This window comes from Pelodiscus sinensis, chromosome 22, assembly GCF_052426305.1.
Source record: "Pelodiscus sinensis isolate ZL-2025 chromosome 22, ASM5242630v1, whole genome shotgun sequence".
Classification (NCBI taxonomy): Eukaryota; Metazoa; Chordata; order Testudines; family Trionychidae; genus Pelodiscus; species Pelodiscus sinensis.
Window position 1 is genome coordinate 20,094,670 of NC_143073.1, and position 16,696 is coordinate 20,111,365.

At 53.6% G+C, this 16,696-nt stretch overlaps 1 protein-coding gene across 1 annotated transcript; it reads left to right on the forward strand.

Annotated features, from left to right (window-relative positions):
* The first annotated feature begins 215 nt into the window (after positions 1-215).
* Positions 216-15,636, forward strand: LOC102461322 (IgGFc-binding protein). The gene is made up of 11 exons (XM_089772730.1): positions 216-923; positions 1,587-2,190; positions 2,813-3,453; positions 3,690-3,889; positions 4,287-4,428; positions 6,056-6,387; positions 7,680-8,253; positions 9,510-10,108; positions 11,749-12,388; positions 14,214-14,797; positions 14,953-15,636. The coding sequence occupies exons 1-11, from the start codon at positions 410-412 to the stop codon at positions 15,541-15,543; spliced, it is 5,421 nt and encodes a 1,806-aa protein (XP_089628856.1). The 5' UTR covers positions 216-409; the 3' UTR covers positions 15,544-15,636.
* Positions 15,637-16,696: the final 1,060 nt, after the last annotated feature.

Sequence of the window (16,696 nt, forward strand, 5' to 3'; positions counted from 1 at the left end):
ATTGGTTATTGTACATCGGATTTATATGGAAGGAGGTTTCTATTTGCAATTTTAATAGATTACCTGATGATAAACAGGTGGAATATTTTTGTGATTCAGAAAGTTTCCTAAATTGAAAAAAATTGGTTTTGAAATTGATAAAATAATATTTTTGAAAACTACTTACTCTGCTAAAGGGAAACTGAAACATAATTAATCAGGTTTTATTAAAAAAGTATAAAAATGAACAAAAAAAATTAATTCAAAATCCACGACTTGGATTTTGCTTACAATCACTGTATCTAACTATTGTGCTTTCAAAGTTCCTTGCTCAGTGTCAAACAGTTCTCACTGACCCATTGGCCCCTACTCCCAGGTGAATGGCGTGCTGACCAACCTACCGTACAGCCACAAGAGCAGCAAGATCTCCATGTACCGGAGGGGGCAGGAAGCAGTGATCCAGAGCGACTTCGGTCTCACAGTCACCTTTGACTGGCAGAGCCGGATCACCGTCTCTGCGCCAAGCAGCTACGCCGGCGCCCTGTGCGGACTCTGCGGGAACTTGAATGGGGACAAGGGAGATGACTTGACCATGAAGGGCGGCAGGTTGGCCCCAAACCCAACGGCCTTTGGGCAGAGCTGGAAGGTGGCGGATATCCCAGGCTGTGTGGAGGTTGCCAAGGACGAGTGCTCAGATCTAGCAGCTGTGGAGAGACGCCAGCGAGGAGTAAGTCAGGAGTGCGGGCTCCTCCTAGACAAGAGCGGCCCCTTCCGAGAGTGTCACAGCAAAGTCGACCCGCAGGGCTACTTCCAAGACTGCGTGTACGACTATTGCTTCTTCCAAGGCCGACAAGCTGTGACATGCCAGCTTCTCACCAGCTACGCCGCAGCCTGCCAGGCCGCCGGGGCGGCTGTCTCTGCCTGGAGGAACAGCTCCTTCTGCAGTAAGTGCGAGCAGCTTGGCACCGCCTGCAGGGCTGAAGGGAGAAAAAGCGGTGTGTGTGGTTGGGGCAAAGATGAGCTGGTGGGTGGTCTGGGAAGGGGATTTGAGATGTTTCTGCCATAGCAGTAACAGGCTCCAACCCAGCCCAGGGAGGGGGGACTGGCAGGTTCGGGGTGGGCATAGGAGAGGCTGTGGGGCTTCTCCTTTCCAGGGGACATCAGCTGTGACATGGCCCTAAGACAGGGGAACTAGCTGGCTCAGGGGCGGGCGACTGGACTACAGAGTCTGTCCCCTGGAGGGTGTGAATTCCAACCCAGGCTCTGCGGGGGCGAGAAGTTGACTCGGTGCGGCTGGCTCAGGGAATGGGAAATGGGCCAGGATTTCCTAGGGGGTGGGTCTGGTGAAGGTCCTCACTGGGAAGTAAGCCCATCCCAGAGCTCAGGCCAATCACTGGAACTCACCCGAGCTCAAGAGCTGAGCGGGCCGTGGAGACGGGGCTCCCCTGTGCCAAGGGGCCAGCAAGGGCACATTGGCTGGGCACAGCAGGACGCGTCCCACACTGCCCCCCCCCCGCTCCTCTCCTCCAGCCAGTGCCCGGTGGCGTTTCCCAGCCCCGTCTCCTTTCCTCTGTGTGGGATGCTAACGCCGGTTGTTCCACTGCCAGGTGTCTCCTGCGCACCAAACAGCCACTACGAGGTCTGCGCCCGGGGCTGCCAGTCGACCTGCCTCTTGGCCCCGGTTCAGTGCTCGGCTCAGTGCTGGGAGGGCTGCGTGTGCGACGAGGGCTTTGTGCTGAGTGGCGACGAGTGCGTCCCTATGTCCCAGTGTGGGTGCCTGCACCAGGGACGTTATTATAAGGCTGGGGAGACCTTCCACCCGACCTGCCAGGAGCAGTGTGTGTGCTGGGCCGGCGGAGACGTTGTGTGCACGGGGCTTTCCTGCCACCCTAATGAGGAGTGCAAGCTGGCGAACGGCGTCCGGAAATGCCGCCCTGTCGGATCCGCAACGTGTACTGCTGCCGGAGACCCCCACTACGTCTCCTTCGACGGGGTCGCCTTCGACTTCCAAGGCACCTGCACCTACATCCTGGCCAAGACCTGCGCGGACACCGGGAACCTGACCTCCTTCGCCGTGAAGGTGGAGAACGTGCCCTGGGGCAACGGCAGGGTGTCCGTCACCAGGCTGGTGTCCGTGGAGGTCTACGGGCTCACGCTCACCCTGCTGCAGAACCGGAAGGGGCTCGTCATGGTAAGTTCTGCCATGGCAATGCAAGGGCCACTTGTCCCACAGGTCATTTATTCAAAATAATTCTCAGTAGGACTCAGGGTCTGATGGTGACCATGCTGACACCAGAGGCCTTTGGGTTTCCCTGGTAAAGTGAGACCAGAATCCAGCACCCACCCCAGTGCAGCCAGTGGATGATTTAACATTAACCCCAGAAAGCTGAGATCAGAATCCTGCCCTGAGCCCCTTACACTGAGCAAAATGACTCAGGATTTACCTTGGACTCTAGGGGTATGTCTAGACTACAGGGTTTTGTCTAGACTACATCCAGGTCTGTGGACAAAGCCGCTTTGTCGACATAACAGTGTGGACGCAAAGGACAGTATAGATGCAATAATGCCTTCTATTGACAGAACTCTGTGAACAAAAGGCGTTATTCCTCGTAGAATGAGGTTTACATACGTCAACAAAACTCCTGAGTTTTGTCGATGTTATGTCGACATAACTCTAAGGCACTGTGGATGCAGGTATAGTTTTGTCGACAAAATCCTGTAGTCTAGACACACCCTAAGAGATCAGACTCTGCCCTAACATAACTGAGTTCAGTGGAGTCACTACAGATTTGCCCAGCCGTCACTGAGACCCTCCCTTGTGCCCATAACCCAGCCCTGCAGCACCCCTACCCCTGCTCAAGGGAACACTCTGTCTCTCCCAGGTGGACGGGGTCTCCCACAACCTGCCTGTGGTTGTGGCTGAGGGGCAGCTCCAAGCATATCAGCACGGCGGGAACGTGCTGGTGCAAACGGACTTCGGCCTCACCGTGAGCTACGACCTGGTTTACCAGGCCAGAGTCACTGTTCCAGGGAACTACCAGGGGCAGACGTGTGGCTTGTGTGGGAACTACAATGGGCGCCAGGACGATGAATTTCTGCTCCCTGACAGCAATCTGGCCCCCAACATGGCAGCGTTCGGGTCGGCCTGGAAAGTCCCGGTCCCGGGGGCGGCCTGCGAGGACGGATGCAGCAGGAACAGCTGCCCGGTTTGTGAGGAGAGGAAGAAGGACGTCTTCAAACAGCGCCACTACTGCGGGGTGCTCACAGACCCCAACGGCCCCTTCGCCGCCTGCCACGGCACGGTCAGCCCCAGCATGTATTTCAACAACTGCCTCTATGACGTGTGCCTGGCCAACGGGGACTCCCCGGTCCTGTGCCAGAGCATCCACAGCTACGTGACGGCCTGCCAGGAGGCTGGGGCCTCCATCCAGCCCTGGAGGAGCGCCTCCTTCTGCCGTAAGTGCCGGGATGCCGGTGTGACACAAGGCCCGTCTCTCCCACAAGGGGGAGGGGAAGTGCGGCAATACTGGGCATCTCACGTCAGGCCACTGGGCTACTTCTGAGACGCCTTTGGGTGGGAACCAGCAACTTCATGTGCTGCTCTAAGAGGGCCCTGGGTCTCTCGTCCCGTCTCCTCTCCTGGATGTCTGTACCTACAGCCCATGGGGTGAGATCTCTCCCCCCATCCAGTGCTTCTCTCTCTGTTTCAGCTCTGCGCTGCCCGGCCCACAGCCACTACGAGGTGTGCGCCGACCTGTGCAGCACCACCTGCACCAGGCTCACCGACACCAGGAAGTGCCCAGACACCTGCGCCGAAGGCTGCCAGTGTGACGATGGCTTCCTCTTCGATGGCCAGGACTGCGTGGCCCTGCAGGGCTGTGGGTGCTTCAGCAATGGGAAATATTACAAGGTACCACCCCCTTCGGGGGTGTTAACACCCACCCGCTCGCCTCCTCCATGCCCTGCTCCCATCAGCCACGTGGGACCAGACTGTTGTGACTTGCCATTGGCCAATGCCCGAATCTCAGTGGGACAGCAAAAGGCGCTCATGGGGCAAGACTGGTTGCATGGGCCCTGGCTCTGGGAGGGCAGCAAGCGACAGTGATTACAGCAGGGGCCTGGGAATCAGGACTCCTGCATCCTCTCCCTAGCTCTGGGAAGGCAGTGGTCTCGTCTGGAGTAGAGCAGGGGAGGGCTAGAACGTGAGAAACTCTATTCCCAGGAATGGCCCCAGGGAACTGAACATCTTCACACAGAAAACCTCCATTCACGGGGTAGCTTGTGTTACTTTTCCTCTTTTCACACAGCCTAACGAGACAGTCCTGACTGACGTGTGCCAGCAAAGCTGCACCTGCCTTCCGGCCCAAGGGATGACCTGTGAAGCCCACAGCTGCGCCAGCGACGAGGCCTGTCAGATAAGAGACGGAGTCATGCAATGCACCAACAGAGGTGAAAGAGAGCCCGAGAGTTACACAAGAAGGGAGGGGAACGTAGAGACACCGTGCCATTTCCAGGGGGCGCTCAGGACTGCTGAGGATCGGACCCACTGTCCAGGTTCCATCCTTAGGCGAAGGGAGAGAGTGCAGTCTAGTTGTTAGAGGGGGGTGGGATGTGAGCCAGCACTTCTGGGTTCTACTCCCAGCTCTGGGTGGAGTGAGAGAAGGTTGGGAAGGAGGCTCTGTGGTTTGGAGTTCAGAAGCAGAGAGGCTGGATGTGTCTGTTCACGTGAGCGGTGCACTGTCGTGGAAGGGTATAAATTATTCAGGAAGGGCAGTCGGGAGGAAAATGGGTGGGGCTCAGGGAGAGGAGTGCGTCGCACTGTAGGTAAGAGAGCTGCGTGATTCCTCAGAGTGCCATTAGAGCTTGTAGAGTGTCCGTGGGTTATGCTAATAGGTGGGCAAGGCTTTCTTGAGACCACGAGCAGAACCTTTCAGATCCAGGCCCTGCTTCCCATAGGGGACCTCAATCCCACTGGTGTCTGCTGGGAGACCGATACAGCAGTGCCCAGACAATCCAGGATGGTTTTGGAGAACACTGGGGACAACTTCCTGGTACTCATGCTGCAGGAACCAACCGGGGCCTTGGTCAGCTCGACCTGCTGCTCACAAACAGGGAGGAATTGGTAGCGGAAGGAGATGTGGCTGGCAACCTGGGCAGCAGTGATCACGGGATGGCTGAGTTAAGGATCCTGACCAACGGAAAAAAAGGAGAGTGCCAAAATACACACCCTGGACTTCAGAAAAATCAGACTTTGACTCCCTCAGGGAAGTGATGGGGAGAATCCCCGAGGATGCTAACATGAGGGGGAAAGCTTCAGGATGTAGCCAAGTTAGTCTGTACAGAAAAAGTAACAAATGATGGCTGTATTTTAAAGACACCAAATGACAGGTGCAGGAACAAACCATCCCGATGTGCCGTAAGAAAAGCAAATAGGGCAGGCGACCAGCCGCGCTTAGAAGCAAAACCCTTGGCGAGCTTAAACCAAACAATGAAGCTCCCAAGAAGTGGACACCTGGATAGTTGACTAGGGAGGAGTAGAAATCTATTGCTCGAGCGTCCAGGGGTGTAACCAGGAAGGCCAAAGCGCAATTGGAATTACAGGTAGCAAGGAATGTGAAGAGTAACAAGAAAGTTTTCTACAGGCATGGTGGTCAGGAAAAGTGGGAGACCCTTACTGAATGGGGGGTGCAAGCTAGTGATAGATACTGTGGAAAAGCTGAAGTACACAATGGTTTTTTTTGGGGGGGGGGAGAGGTTTGCCTCCCTCTTCACAGGCAAGATCAGCTCCAAGGTCAACTGTTGAGGTCCTACCGCTACCTATTTCCTTAATCCTACTCGTGCAGAGCTTCTTCAGAAGCCAAGGAATTTTCTTTTTAATCGTCCAATGTGCAGGGATGAAAGGGACCTGGTTTCTGCCTCTGGGAAACCAGCGCCCATTGACTCCTCTCTGCTGGCCCCACTTCTGACTGGCTTTGGTGGGCCAGCAGGTTCTGGAGGACAACTGGGCCTGTACTGACCCACATTCTCCTGCCACTTAGCCCTCACTCATGGACTACTGCCATTTCTTTCCTTGCAGATCCCTGCAAAGAGGTGAAGTGCCGGGAGAAGGAGACGTGCAAGGTCAAGGACAGCCTTGCAATGTGTGTGCCCAACTACTCTGGGACCTGCTGGGGCTGGGGAGACCCGCACTATCACACCTTCGATGGGCTGAACTTCAACTTCCAGGGCACCTGCACCTACACCCTGGCCAAGTACTGCGGGAGCGACCCCTCCCTGGTGCCCTTTACTATAGATGAAAAGAATGACAACAGGGGGGGCAACCAGGCTGTGTCCTACGTGCGTCTGACCAACATCTACGTCTACGGGCACAACATCTCCATCCACAAGAATGAAGTTGGAAAAATCAGAGTGAGTCCAAAATGCACACATGGTTGGAAAAGTCACATTTGGGATAAAACCTTCTCCATCCATCACGATTCGCATTTAGACACCCCTCTGTCTGACCCATGCATATCTCTCTTTCTCTCCATCCACCCCAGCCATCCGTAGTCACATCTAACTTCCCATCTATCGAACCGTGCATCTTCATACGCTTCTGTTTCTCTTGCCAAGCGTCCATCTCTATACAGGTCCATCCTTCGCTCTCAGTCCATCCCCATACACACCTCTCTTTTTCAGTGTTACCATCTACCCTCCCCATACTTAGTTATCTATCTCTGCTGGCTCAAGACCAAATCTTTTTTGGAAAATAATGTGTTTTTTCATCCACTCCATGCGCCACTCTTGGTCTTTGTTTCTTTTTCAAGGATTTCTGGTGAATCAGATCTTTTATTTTGAGAGAGAGAATTCTTTTTTAAATGAAATCTTAGAGAACATTTTCAGGACTGTCATTTTCAGGACTGCCCCCTTTCTGCAGTCACAAGGAGGCCATGTAAAGAAGAAAGATCCAAAACATCGACATTCCCAAAGAGAACTAATCAGTCCCGAAGTGAACCAATTTAAAAGCAGGTCTTTGGCCCTCACAAATCACGTGGGCAATCTTGTCTCCATGGTTCAAACAAGATACCTCAGGGTCTCAGAGAGCTCCCGTTCCCCCATTCTCCCCAGGACAGCAGGTCCCTCCAGACCTCACAGGCTAACTGACCCCGCTGCGGCTTCCACCCCAACAACGAATATCTGGAGCGAAATCAACTAATTACGAGGACAAACAACAATGAAGAAGTAAAACATTTTTTAAAAACCATACAACCAACAAACTAAACTTGTTCATTTTGAAGCATTTTGACCAGCTCTCTCGGTCTCTTGCTCTCTTTCACAATCTCTACTTTTGGGTTTCCTACAGCTGGCTGTCATCGTGGTATTCAGCCGTCCTTTACCTTTCTCAATGCTAATCTTTCTGGTGAAATTCATTGTCAATGGATTTTGGAGTGAGGGAAAGGGGTTTCAAGCAATAGGGGAGAAACTTTATTAAAGGCAAGGATCTTGCAGTATTTCCTACAGTTGGCCAGACTCTGGATTTATCCAACCAGCACCGGAAATTCACTCCAGACCCAGGTCCCTTGGAGACAGAACGTTTTGTCCCTTAGCTCTCAAGCGCTCATTCTGGGCCCTCTCCTCTGTACTGTCCCAGAGCAGTGTGCCACTTGTGAGGGGGGAGAGGGAAAGAGAAATAACAGTTGGCTCTTTCCTCCTACCTCTAGATCAATGACATGAGCAGCAGCGTGCCAGTGACCCTGGAAGATGGTAAAATCAAGCTCTACCAGAGCGGTCTCAGTGCTGTCTTGCAGACAGACTTCGGTCTGCAGGTTTCCTATGACTGGAATTGGCACCTGATCATCACCCTCCCCAGCAGCTATTATGGGGCCACGTGCGGCCTTTGTGGGAACTTCAACCAAAACCATGGAGATGAAATGACGTCACCCACCGGCACCAGGGTCTCCTCCATCGTGGAGTGGGCCAGGAGCTGGAAAGTCACAGACCAGGACCCCTTCTGCTGGGATGACTGCAAAGGGAAATGCCCAGCCTGCGAGGAGGGCAAGCAGGAGATCTACGGGGGCGACGAATACTGCGGTTTGATCAGCAAAGCACCGGGAGGGCCCTTCAGAGAGTGTCACCCTAGAGTGAGCCCTGAGGACATTTTTGACAGCTGCGTCTATGACGTGTGTCTGAACGGGGGAGCCAGGATAATCCTGTGCCAGGCGCTGGGGGCCTACGCTGCCATCTGCAAGAAACAGGGCCTCACCGTCTATGACTGGAGGACACCGTCCGGCTGTGGTGAGCTCTGGGGTTTGGTTTCTTTATTGACAAAGGCAGCAATTACACTAGCCAGGCTGTTTACTCAACTGCTTGAGGAGATGCTGAGTGGGCTGAACAGGAGGGGCAGACGTCAGGCACCCTGGCGTCTGGACATCCTGGGGATGTGGGCATGAAAGGTCCCCGGCTAGATTGACAAGGGATGGACACCTGGCTTCCACGCAAGAGATCAGTGAAAGGGAGAGAGTCAATATATTATTAGGGTATGGATTAGATGCATAGGGAGATTAAATGCATTCTCTAGATGAACACACGGATTGAGAGGGATAAGATTATTTAGGGATGTGAAATATATTTAATGAAGGCTAAATGGATTAAATGGATAGAAAGATTAAATGGATTAAATCAGGGGAGAGATGGATTGGATGCACAGGGAGAAAACATGGATTGGGGGAAACATGAGAGGAATAGATGCTAGACTTATGGATGGATGGATGAATGAAATGGATTTTACCATTATGTCAAGAAAAGACAATCTCAAGTCCTCCCCTCCCTGTGCACTTGAATCCTGCTCTTCCTGTGCACTGCAATCCAAGTATTCTCGGTCAACTTGCAGAAACACATCCGCAGAGTGACTGTGTAGCCCGTTGGTTAGCATGGATGCATTTGTTGCTCTTGCTGGTACACGTAAGGAGGTGGTGAGAATGAATGACTTCCAATAAGGGGTCATCAGCATTGCGTAGGGAGGATGTAACTGATGACCAGAGGAGAGGGATGGATTTGGTGGGTGGCCTGGATGGAAGAGAGGGACGGAGCAGAAAGCGGTGGAAAGATGAGCCCCATCTGATATGGTACGTGGAAATGCAGGATCACAGCCCAGCAGGATCCATTTAGCATTTCCACTTCCGTGGTCTGGGTGCTGAGTCCCAGGCATTTGGAGTAGGTGGGGCTTTTAGATGAAGCCCCACAAGTGAGGTCTAATCTGCTCTGGGAGCACCTTGCCGATCTCTTTGGATTTTCTAGAGGAAGGGGGCACTGTCCCAGCTAGCAATCTTCGTGCCTGTGCTGTGCTCCAGACACGGCCTTACTGCGGCCGATTGTACATCAGGCCTGTGATTTCTTGATACTGTACACCGGGCCTGATTGTACATCCTCTGAACCAATAGACGATGCTGATTGTTCATTAGAATTTGTCTCTGGCTCCTGCTGCACCTAAGACGGTGTTTTAAGTCCATTTCCTGTGGTGTTACATCTCCCCCTCTCTGTCCCCCTCCCAGCCCTGCCCTGCCCTGACAACAGCCACTACGAGGCCTGCGGGGATGCCTGCCCGGCCAGCTGCTCCGACCGCACTGCCAACGCCTCCTGCCCAGAGCCCTGCGTGGAGACCTGCCAGTGTAACGCCGGTTACGTCCTCAGCGCCGGGCAGTGCGTCCCCGTGGGGAGCTGTGGCTGCAACTACAACGGCCGCTACTACCAACCCAGCGAGGAGTTCTGGGCCGATGAGAACTGCCGCTCTCGGTGCAGGTGTGACCCCAGCCTGGGCATGGTGCTTTGCCAGAAGACCAGCTGCAAGGCCAGTGAGAGATGCGCCGTGGTCAATGGGGTCCGGGGCTGCCAGCCAATCAGCTACTCCACCTGCACGGCCTCCGGGGACCCTCACTACACCACCTTCGACGGGAAGAAGTACGACTTCATGGGCACCTGCATCTACCAGCTGGCGGGGGTCTGCTCCCAGGACCCCACGCTCACCCCGTTCAGCATCAAGGTGGAGAATAACAACCGGGGAAGCAAGACTGTGTCCTTCACCAAGGCGGTGACCTTGGAGGTGTATGGCAGAAACATCACTCTCAGCCAGCAGCATCCCCGCAAGATCAAGGTAGGGGCAGAGAGCCGCAGGGCTGCTTGGGGAGCTGGGAGCAGGAACTCTTGCTCTGGAACCAGTGCCCCTGATTTCCCTCCCCACTGCAGTGACGAGTCCTGCTTCCATTGCATGCTAGTGCTGCTGTAGGGGAAGTAACGGAGGGCCTCTTTGTGAAGCTCTGCAGCAGGCTTTTCTTCTCCCACTGTGTGCAGCTGAGCCAGGGTAGCTCCCTCCAGCTGGAGATCTTGTCCCATTACCTTCAATGGAGTTACAGCCAATATCCACCAGCTGAGGAACTGGCCTATTTAGTCCAAAGGAGCAAAGGCCAATAACCTCCTCCACTGGCATCCTTGAGCCCAACTTCTAGGTTGTTCACATCCTTCCAGGAATCTGACAGCGGAAATCTGGAGTCAACTGCATTCACTCTGCCCCAGAGGGGTGAAAGTCCAAGGGCTGTCCTTAAGGAAACCGCCAATGTGGCACAAGGGAACAGCTGCAGCGCTTTAGTGCGCAAGTGAAGGTGCTAACAAAGCCCAGAGGAGACATTCTCCCCGGGAATAGGTAAGCCTCCTCCACAAGAGGCGCTAGCTAGCGTGCCGGGGAATCCTCCTGTCGATCCGGCAAGCTCTGCAGCAGCTGTTAGGTCAGTTCCACTGCACCTGTCAGGGGTGTGGAGTTTTCACACCCCTGAGTGACAATGGTACTGACCTCATTACTAGTGTGTAGAGCAGACCCTAGCGTAACTGAGGGTATGTCTACACTACCCTCCTAGTTCGAACTAGGAGGGTAATGTATGCATACCGCACTTGCTAATGAAGCCCGGGATTTGAATTTCCCGGGCTTCATTAGCATAAGCGGGGAGCCGCCATTTTTAAATCCCCGCTGCTTCGAACCCCGTGTAGCGCGGCTACACGGGGCTCGAACTAGGTAGTTCGGACTAGGGTGCCTATTCCGAACTACCGTTACTCCTCGTTTCACGAGGAGTAACGGTAGTTCGGAATAGGCACCCTAGTCCGAACTACCTAGTTCGAGCCCCGTGTAGCCGCGCTACACGGGGTTCGAAGCAGCGGGGATTTAAAAATGGCGGCTCCCCGCTTATGCTAATGAAGCCCGGGAAATTCAAATCCCGGGCTTCATTAGCAAGTGCGGTATGCATACATTACCCCGCTAGTTCGAACTAGCGGGGTAGTGTAGACATACCCTGAGAGTCAAACCATCTGCACCACGTGTGTCCCAGATGGGCAGCTTCTCGGTGAACCTGCCCTGCTGCGCTACTCCCATTGCCAGACCCACTGCCGAACCGGAGCCGGGGATAAAGCCCAGGAGCCCCAGCTCCAGCGTGCCAACCACTGCACCCCATTGTCCTGCCAGAGTTGAGGATACCACCTAGAGATCTTCATTCCAATTCCCCGCTGCTCTAGCTCACCGGACCGCATTTTCCCTACACAACTGGGATCAGCAGCCAGCTCTCCCAGCTCTCCCTCCCCCCGCCGCCCTGCTCTCAGCTACTATGCCCCAAGCCCAGCCTCCCGCCCCATGCCTCTGCCTTCTCCTCCTCTCCCAGAGCTGGGGATGCAACCCAGGAGTCCTGGCTCTCTCCCTCTCCTCACAGTGTTCGCTCACAAGTGAGCCCAGTACGGCCGTGTCTCTTCCAGGTGGACGGAGTCTTTGTGGATCTGCCTTTCTACCATGAGGAGAAGCTTCAGGCCTATGTCAGCGGAGCCCACGTCCTCATCAAGACCGCCTTCGACCTGAGGGTGACCTTTGACTGGAACAGCCTGGTCCGGGTCACCGTGCCCAGCACCTATGTCAACGCCCTCTGCGGCCTGTGCGGCGACAACAACCAAACCGCCAGTGACGACCTGACCATGAGGGACGGGAGACGGGCGGCCAACGCCGTCCAGTTCGCAGAGAGCTGGAAGGTGGAGGAGAGCCCAGGGTGCTCGGACATCTGCACCGGGAACTGCCCTCTCTGCAGCGAAGCTGAGACACAACCCTACAAAGGCCCTCGGTTCTGTGGGCTCCTCACCACAGGGGACGGGCCCTTCAGAGAGTGCCACAGAGTCATCGACCCCGCCCCCTTCTTTGACGACTGCGTCTTGGACACCTGTCAGTACAAGGGTCACCGTGACGCCCTGTGCAGCGCGATCAGCACCTACGTGACGGCCTGCCAGGCCCGGGGCATCCCGTTGGGGCCGTGGAGATCGGCCTCCTTCTGCAGTAAGTGTCACCTACTACAGTCTGCTTTACTTGGTAGCCTGCACGTGCGGTGCCCTCTTCACGAGGCTCAGAACGGCCCAGCCGTGTCTCATAGGCCCTAAACAGCCAGTGTGGCTGACTGTAAAGGTCACCGACTCCGTTTTGCTGTAAGTTTGTGCTGTAGCCACAGAATCCTGGGTCATTACTGACACCCACCTGCCGGGTGTTGGAAATACTTTGCACACACTGGTCATCCTTCCCAGCAGGGTGCTTGAAAATGGAGGCAGAACTAAAGGGAGTTGCTCCAAGTCACACAGGAAGCCAGTGGCAGAAACCACGAGTCCTGACTATCAGGCCTCCAGCACTAAACTTTGCACAGTAGCCCACTGCCAGAGCATGGGACTCAACTTGGAAGATGTCCCCTTGTCTTCAGCTCTTATCACTACACCAAAGGCCAAAAGAGAAATCTGGACTCTGGAATCCCAGCCCTTCTTTGGCTAGCCAGCTAGGCCCTAATCCCTTTCCAGCCCTGGCAACAAAACCCAGAAAACCTGATTGCAAGACATCCAGCAATGACTTGCTAGCTCCCACTGGCTGGTGCTCACAGCAGATCAGTGCACCCAGCCAGCCAATGTTTCTTCTGCAGTGAGTGTCACCAATTGACTCCCCTTCATGAACTGGCTGATGTGCATATCCCCACCCTCTACAGGGTAGGATTGGAATGGGTGACCCATGTGTTAGTGCCACTATAGAGCTACTATCTTCCACCAGCCTTCCTCCAGTGTCATTGACTGGAAGTCAGAATCACAGAAGAGGTCATCAAGTCTTACCTCCTGCCTAAAGCAGGATGAACCCCAAATAAATCATCCCAGCCAATACTTTGTCAAGCTGGAACTTAAAGATCTGTAGGGATGGAGATCCCACTCCCTCCCTAGGGAACCCATCCCAGTTTTTCCTAATATCCAATCTAGACCTCCCCCACTGCAACTTTAGACCATTGCTTCTTGTTCTACCATCTGTCACCACTAACAACAGCCTTTCTCCATCCTCTTTGGAGCCTCTCTTCAGCCCCCTAATCATTTTTTTGTCCTTTGTTTGACCCTCTCCAATGCGTCCACATCCTTTATGCAATGGGGGCCCAGAATTGGATGCCAAATAAAGGGGAATAATTAGGGTTACTGTAATTGAACTTTCAAAAAAGAGGACACTTCTGAGAGGGAGTGTATCTTTATCAGTATCTGTATCTACGCACTCACGTTGTGTTAATGTGTTATACAGTACTAACACATGTATACAACGTGAGTGGATAGATACTGATACAGATACACTCTCAGGAATGTCCCTAAACAATCATTTTCCCTAAACAATCATTTAGGAGGTTACCCTAAACAATCATTTTCCTAGATCTGGTGGTAATGCTCTTCCTAATGCACCCCTCCTCACCTCTGCTTTAATTTTATGTTGCTGTATTTCGGTATGCTTGCCAGCACCTCTCTCCCAGGAGAAGCCAGTGGTAGAAAAGCCAGTGGTAGAACCCAAGAGTCCTGATTCACACCACGAAACAGTACAAAACAACCCATTGTCCTAATTCAGAACAGCTGTTGGAACATTTCCCCTTCTCCGCAGTCCTTGTTTCCCCTCCAAGAGTCAGAAATAATATCCAGGACAATTGACACCCATCTGCACTTCTCTAATCCTGTGAATCCCACCACCCTTCCACATCTGGGTTACAACCCAAGAGACCTGACTCTCAGGCCCCTTGCTTTAATCATTAGGCCCCACACCACTCCCAGAGTTAGGAATAAATCCTCGGAGTCCTGGTTCCCAACCATACCAGGCCCTATTGTACATGATACGAACGGGGAAAGATTTGTCTCCAGTTACCTTCACATTTCTTCTTTATCCTTCTGCTCTCTTGCAGGCCCCACCTGCCCCCGCAATTCCCACTACGAGCTCTGTGGGAACGGTTGCCCTGCCACCTGCCACAGCCTCTCGGCACCGGACAGCTGCAATGCCCCCTGTGCCGAAGGGTGTTTCTGCGACACTGGGTTCCTTCTGAGTGGTGACCAGTGTGTCCCCATCGCCCGGTGCGGCTGCGTGCACCATGGCAGGTACTACCGGAGGGGAGAGGAGTTCTACCCCAGTGCCTCCTGCCAGGAGCGGTGCCGGTGCCAGGATAACGGGGCTGTCGAGTGCCGGGAGGCCTCGTGCAGAGCCAGCGAGCAGTGCAGGGTGGAGAACGGAGTCCTGGGCTGCCACGCCAATGGCTGTGGCAAATGCATCGCTTCTGGAGATCCCCACTATCTGACCTTCGATGGACGGGCCTTTGATTTCCAGGGCACTTGCACTTACAGCTTAGCCAGGGTCTGCAGTAGTGACACTGGGCTGGCCAACTTCTCTGTGGTAGTAGAAAATGAGAGCCAAGTGTCAGTGACACGGACGGTGAGCGTCTCTGTTCATGGCTACACTGTCACCATGGAGAGGGGAAGGAAATGGAAAGTCACGGTAAGTCCTGTCTGAGATTACGCTCATTGTAGCCTAGAGTGACGTGTGTGTGTGTGTGTGTGTGTGTGTGTGTGTGTGTGTGTGTGTGTGTGTGTCCATAACACAGCTTCTGAGTCCCCACTGATGACGAAGTCATTTCTCACTCATTGGCACAGGTGGATGGGGAATTCTACACTCTCCCACTGGCTACCGATGATGGGAAACTTTGGATCAACCAGGAGGGGAACAACATCATTGTCCAGTCTGCTTCTGGCCCGAAAGTCCTTTACGACACCTCCTATTATGTCCTAGTCTCCGTCCCCAGCTCCTACCAGGGATACGTGTGCGGCTTATGTGGCAACTTCAATGGCGACAAGAACGACGACTTCCTGCTGCCCAGTGGGAAGAGCGCCCAGAACGCGGATGAGTTTGGGGCTGCCTGGAAGGTGCCCGTGGAGGGCGTCACGTGCTCCCATGGTTGTGGGGACAGGTGCCCCATCTGCGATGCAGCAAAGATGGTGCCGTACCAGGCTGAGAGCTCCTGTGGGTTGATCAAAGCTCCAGCCGGTCCCTTTAAAGACTGTCACTCGCTCGTCAGCCCTGCCGAATATTTCAGCCATTGCCTCTATGACATGTGTGCAGCCAACGGAGCCAGGGAAATCCTCTGCCAGAGCCTGCAGGCCTACGTGGCCGCATGCCAAGCAGCTGGAGGCACAGTCAGAGCCTGGAGAACGGCCTCTTTCTGCCGTAAGTTTGATTTCCTCTGAATGCGCAGTTAGTGTCGCTGTCACAGCCCCTCTCCAAGCGTTCTGAGGGGTCAGTGGCTCTTTAGGAGTGACTGCAGGGGATGGGCCGGGTGAGGCAGGCCTGGTCTACACTACTCCTAGAAATCCGATTGGCCTAGCCACATCGCTCCAGGCCGTGAGAAATTCCACCCCCGGTGAGAGGTAGCTAGGTCACCCTCAGTCTGCTGTCCACACAGCTGTGTCCATGGAAGAATTCTCCCAGCCACTGAGCCACCGTCTCTCAAAGAGGCAGATTAACTGCACCAATGGGAGAACCCCTTCTGTAGATGCAGGAAGCATCTACAGCAGGGTGCCCCAGCAGCATAGCTGCCACGCCATAGCTGTGTGTCCAGTTAATGGCAGAGTATCAGAGACTCTCTGCTTGTCAGAGCTCCAAGCTAAAGCTCTTACGAGAGGTGAGGAGCTGGCAGACTGCATGCTCAGGGGATGTGTGGGAGTATAACAGCAGTGCTGCAGCTATACCACAATAGCTGCTGTAGTGCACACACAGCCTCTGTCATTGACAGTCTCCTCCTCAGTCAGTGTGGACCCTGGGTACCAAGGCAGTGCTAGGCAGTGCTGAATTGCTACAAGCGGGGCGAATGACTTAGTGGAAGGCTCTCTTCTCTGTGAGGCAATTCTTGCAACAATGTATCCTCCATGGCTGGGCTAGAGGGCGCCGTGCCATTGAAGGGTATAGAGACCCAACCTCCAGCTATAGTCAGAAAAATCTCTCTTCTAGTGCTGAAATAAGATCTAAACCAGCAAGTATGAACTACAAGAGCAGGGTGTCAATACACCTATTTAGATTGACTGAAATGTTGGGAGAATTTCTGTCAAATTTGCTGAATTCTTTTGGTTAGAAATAATCATTCTGGAAAAACTGAAGCAATTTGATTTTTTGAAATTTGAAATGACTTTTTCAAGGTTTTTTAAAGGTTAAAAATACCCTGAAAAAATAAAATACAAATGCTTTTGTTTCAATTTCAACTTAGCTAGAGAACAGAAAATTGGTTATTCACCACAAGTGAATGTTTAAAAAATTATTGTTTTCAGAGGCTGACCTGGACAATCCCTTCCCAAAATTTGGTTTGACTAGAACCCAAACCGTTTTTTCCAATGTTGTCTTTTAATT

Excerpts from the sequence above, each read along its gene's own strand:
- LOC102461322 (XM_089772730.1), top strand. The coding sequence starts at position 410 with ATGTACCGGAGGGGGCAGGAAGCAGTGATCCAGAGCGACTTCGGTCTC. Across the intron at positions 4,429-6,055 it reads CATGCAATGCACCAACAGAG|ATCCCTGCAAAGAGGTGAAG; the intron begins GTGAAAGAGAGC and ends CTTTCCTTGCAG. Across the intron at positions 10,109-11,748 it reads AGCATCCCCGCAAGATCAAG|GTGGACGGAGTCTTTGTGGA; the intron begins GTAGGGGCAGAG and ends TGTCTCTTCCAG.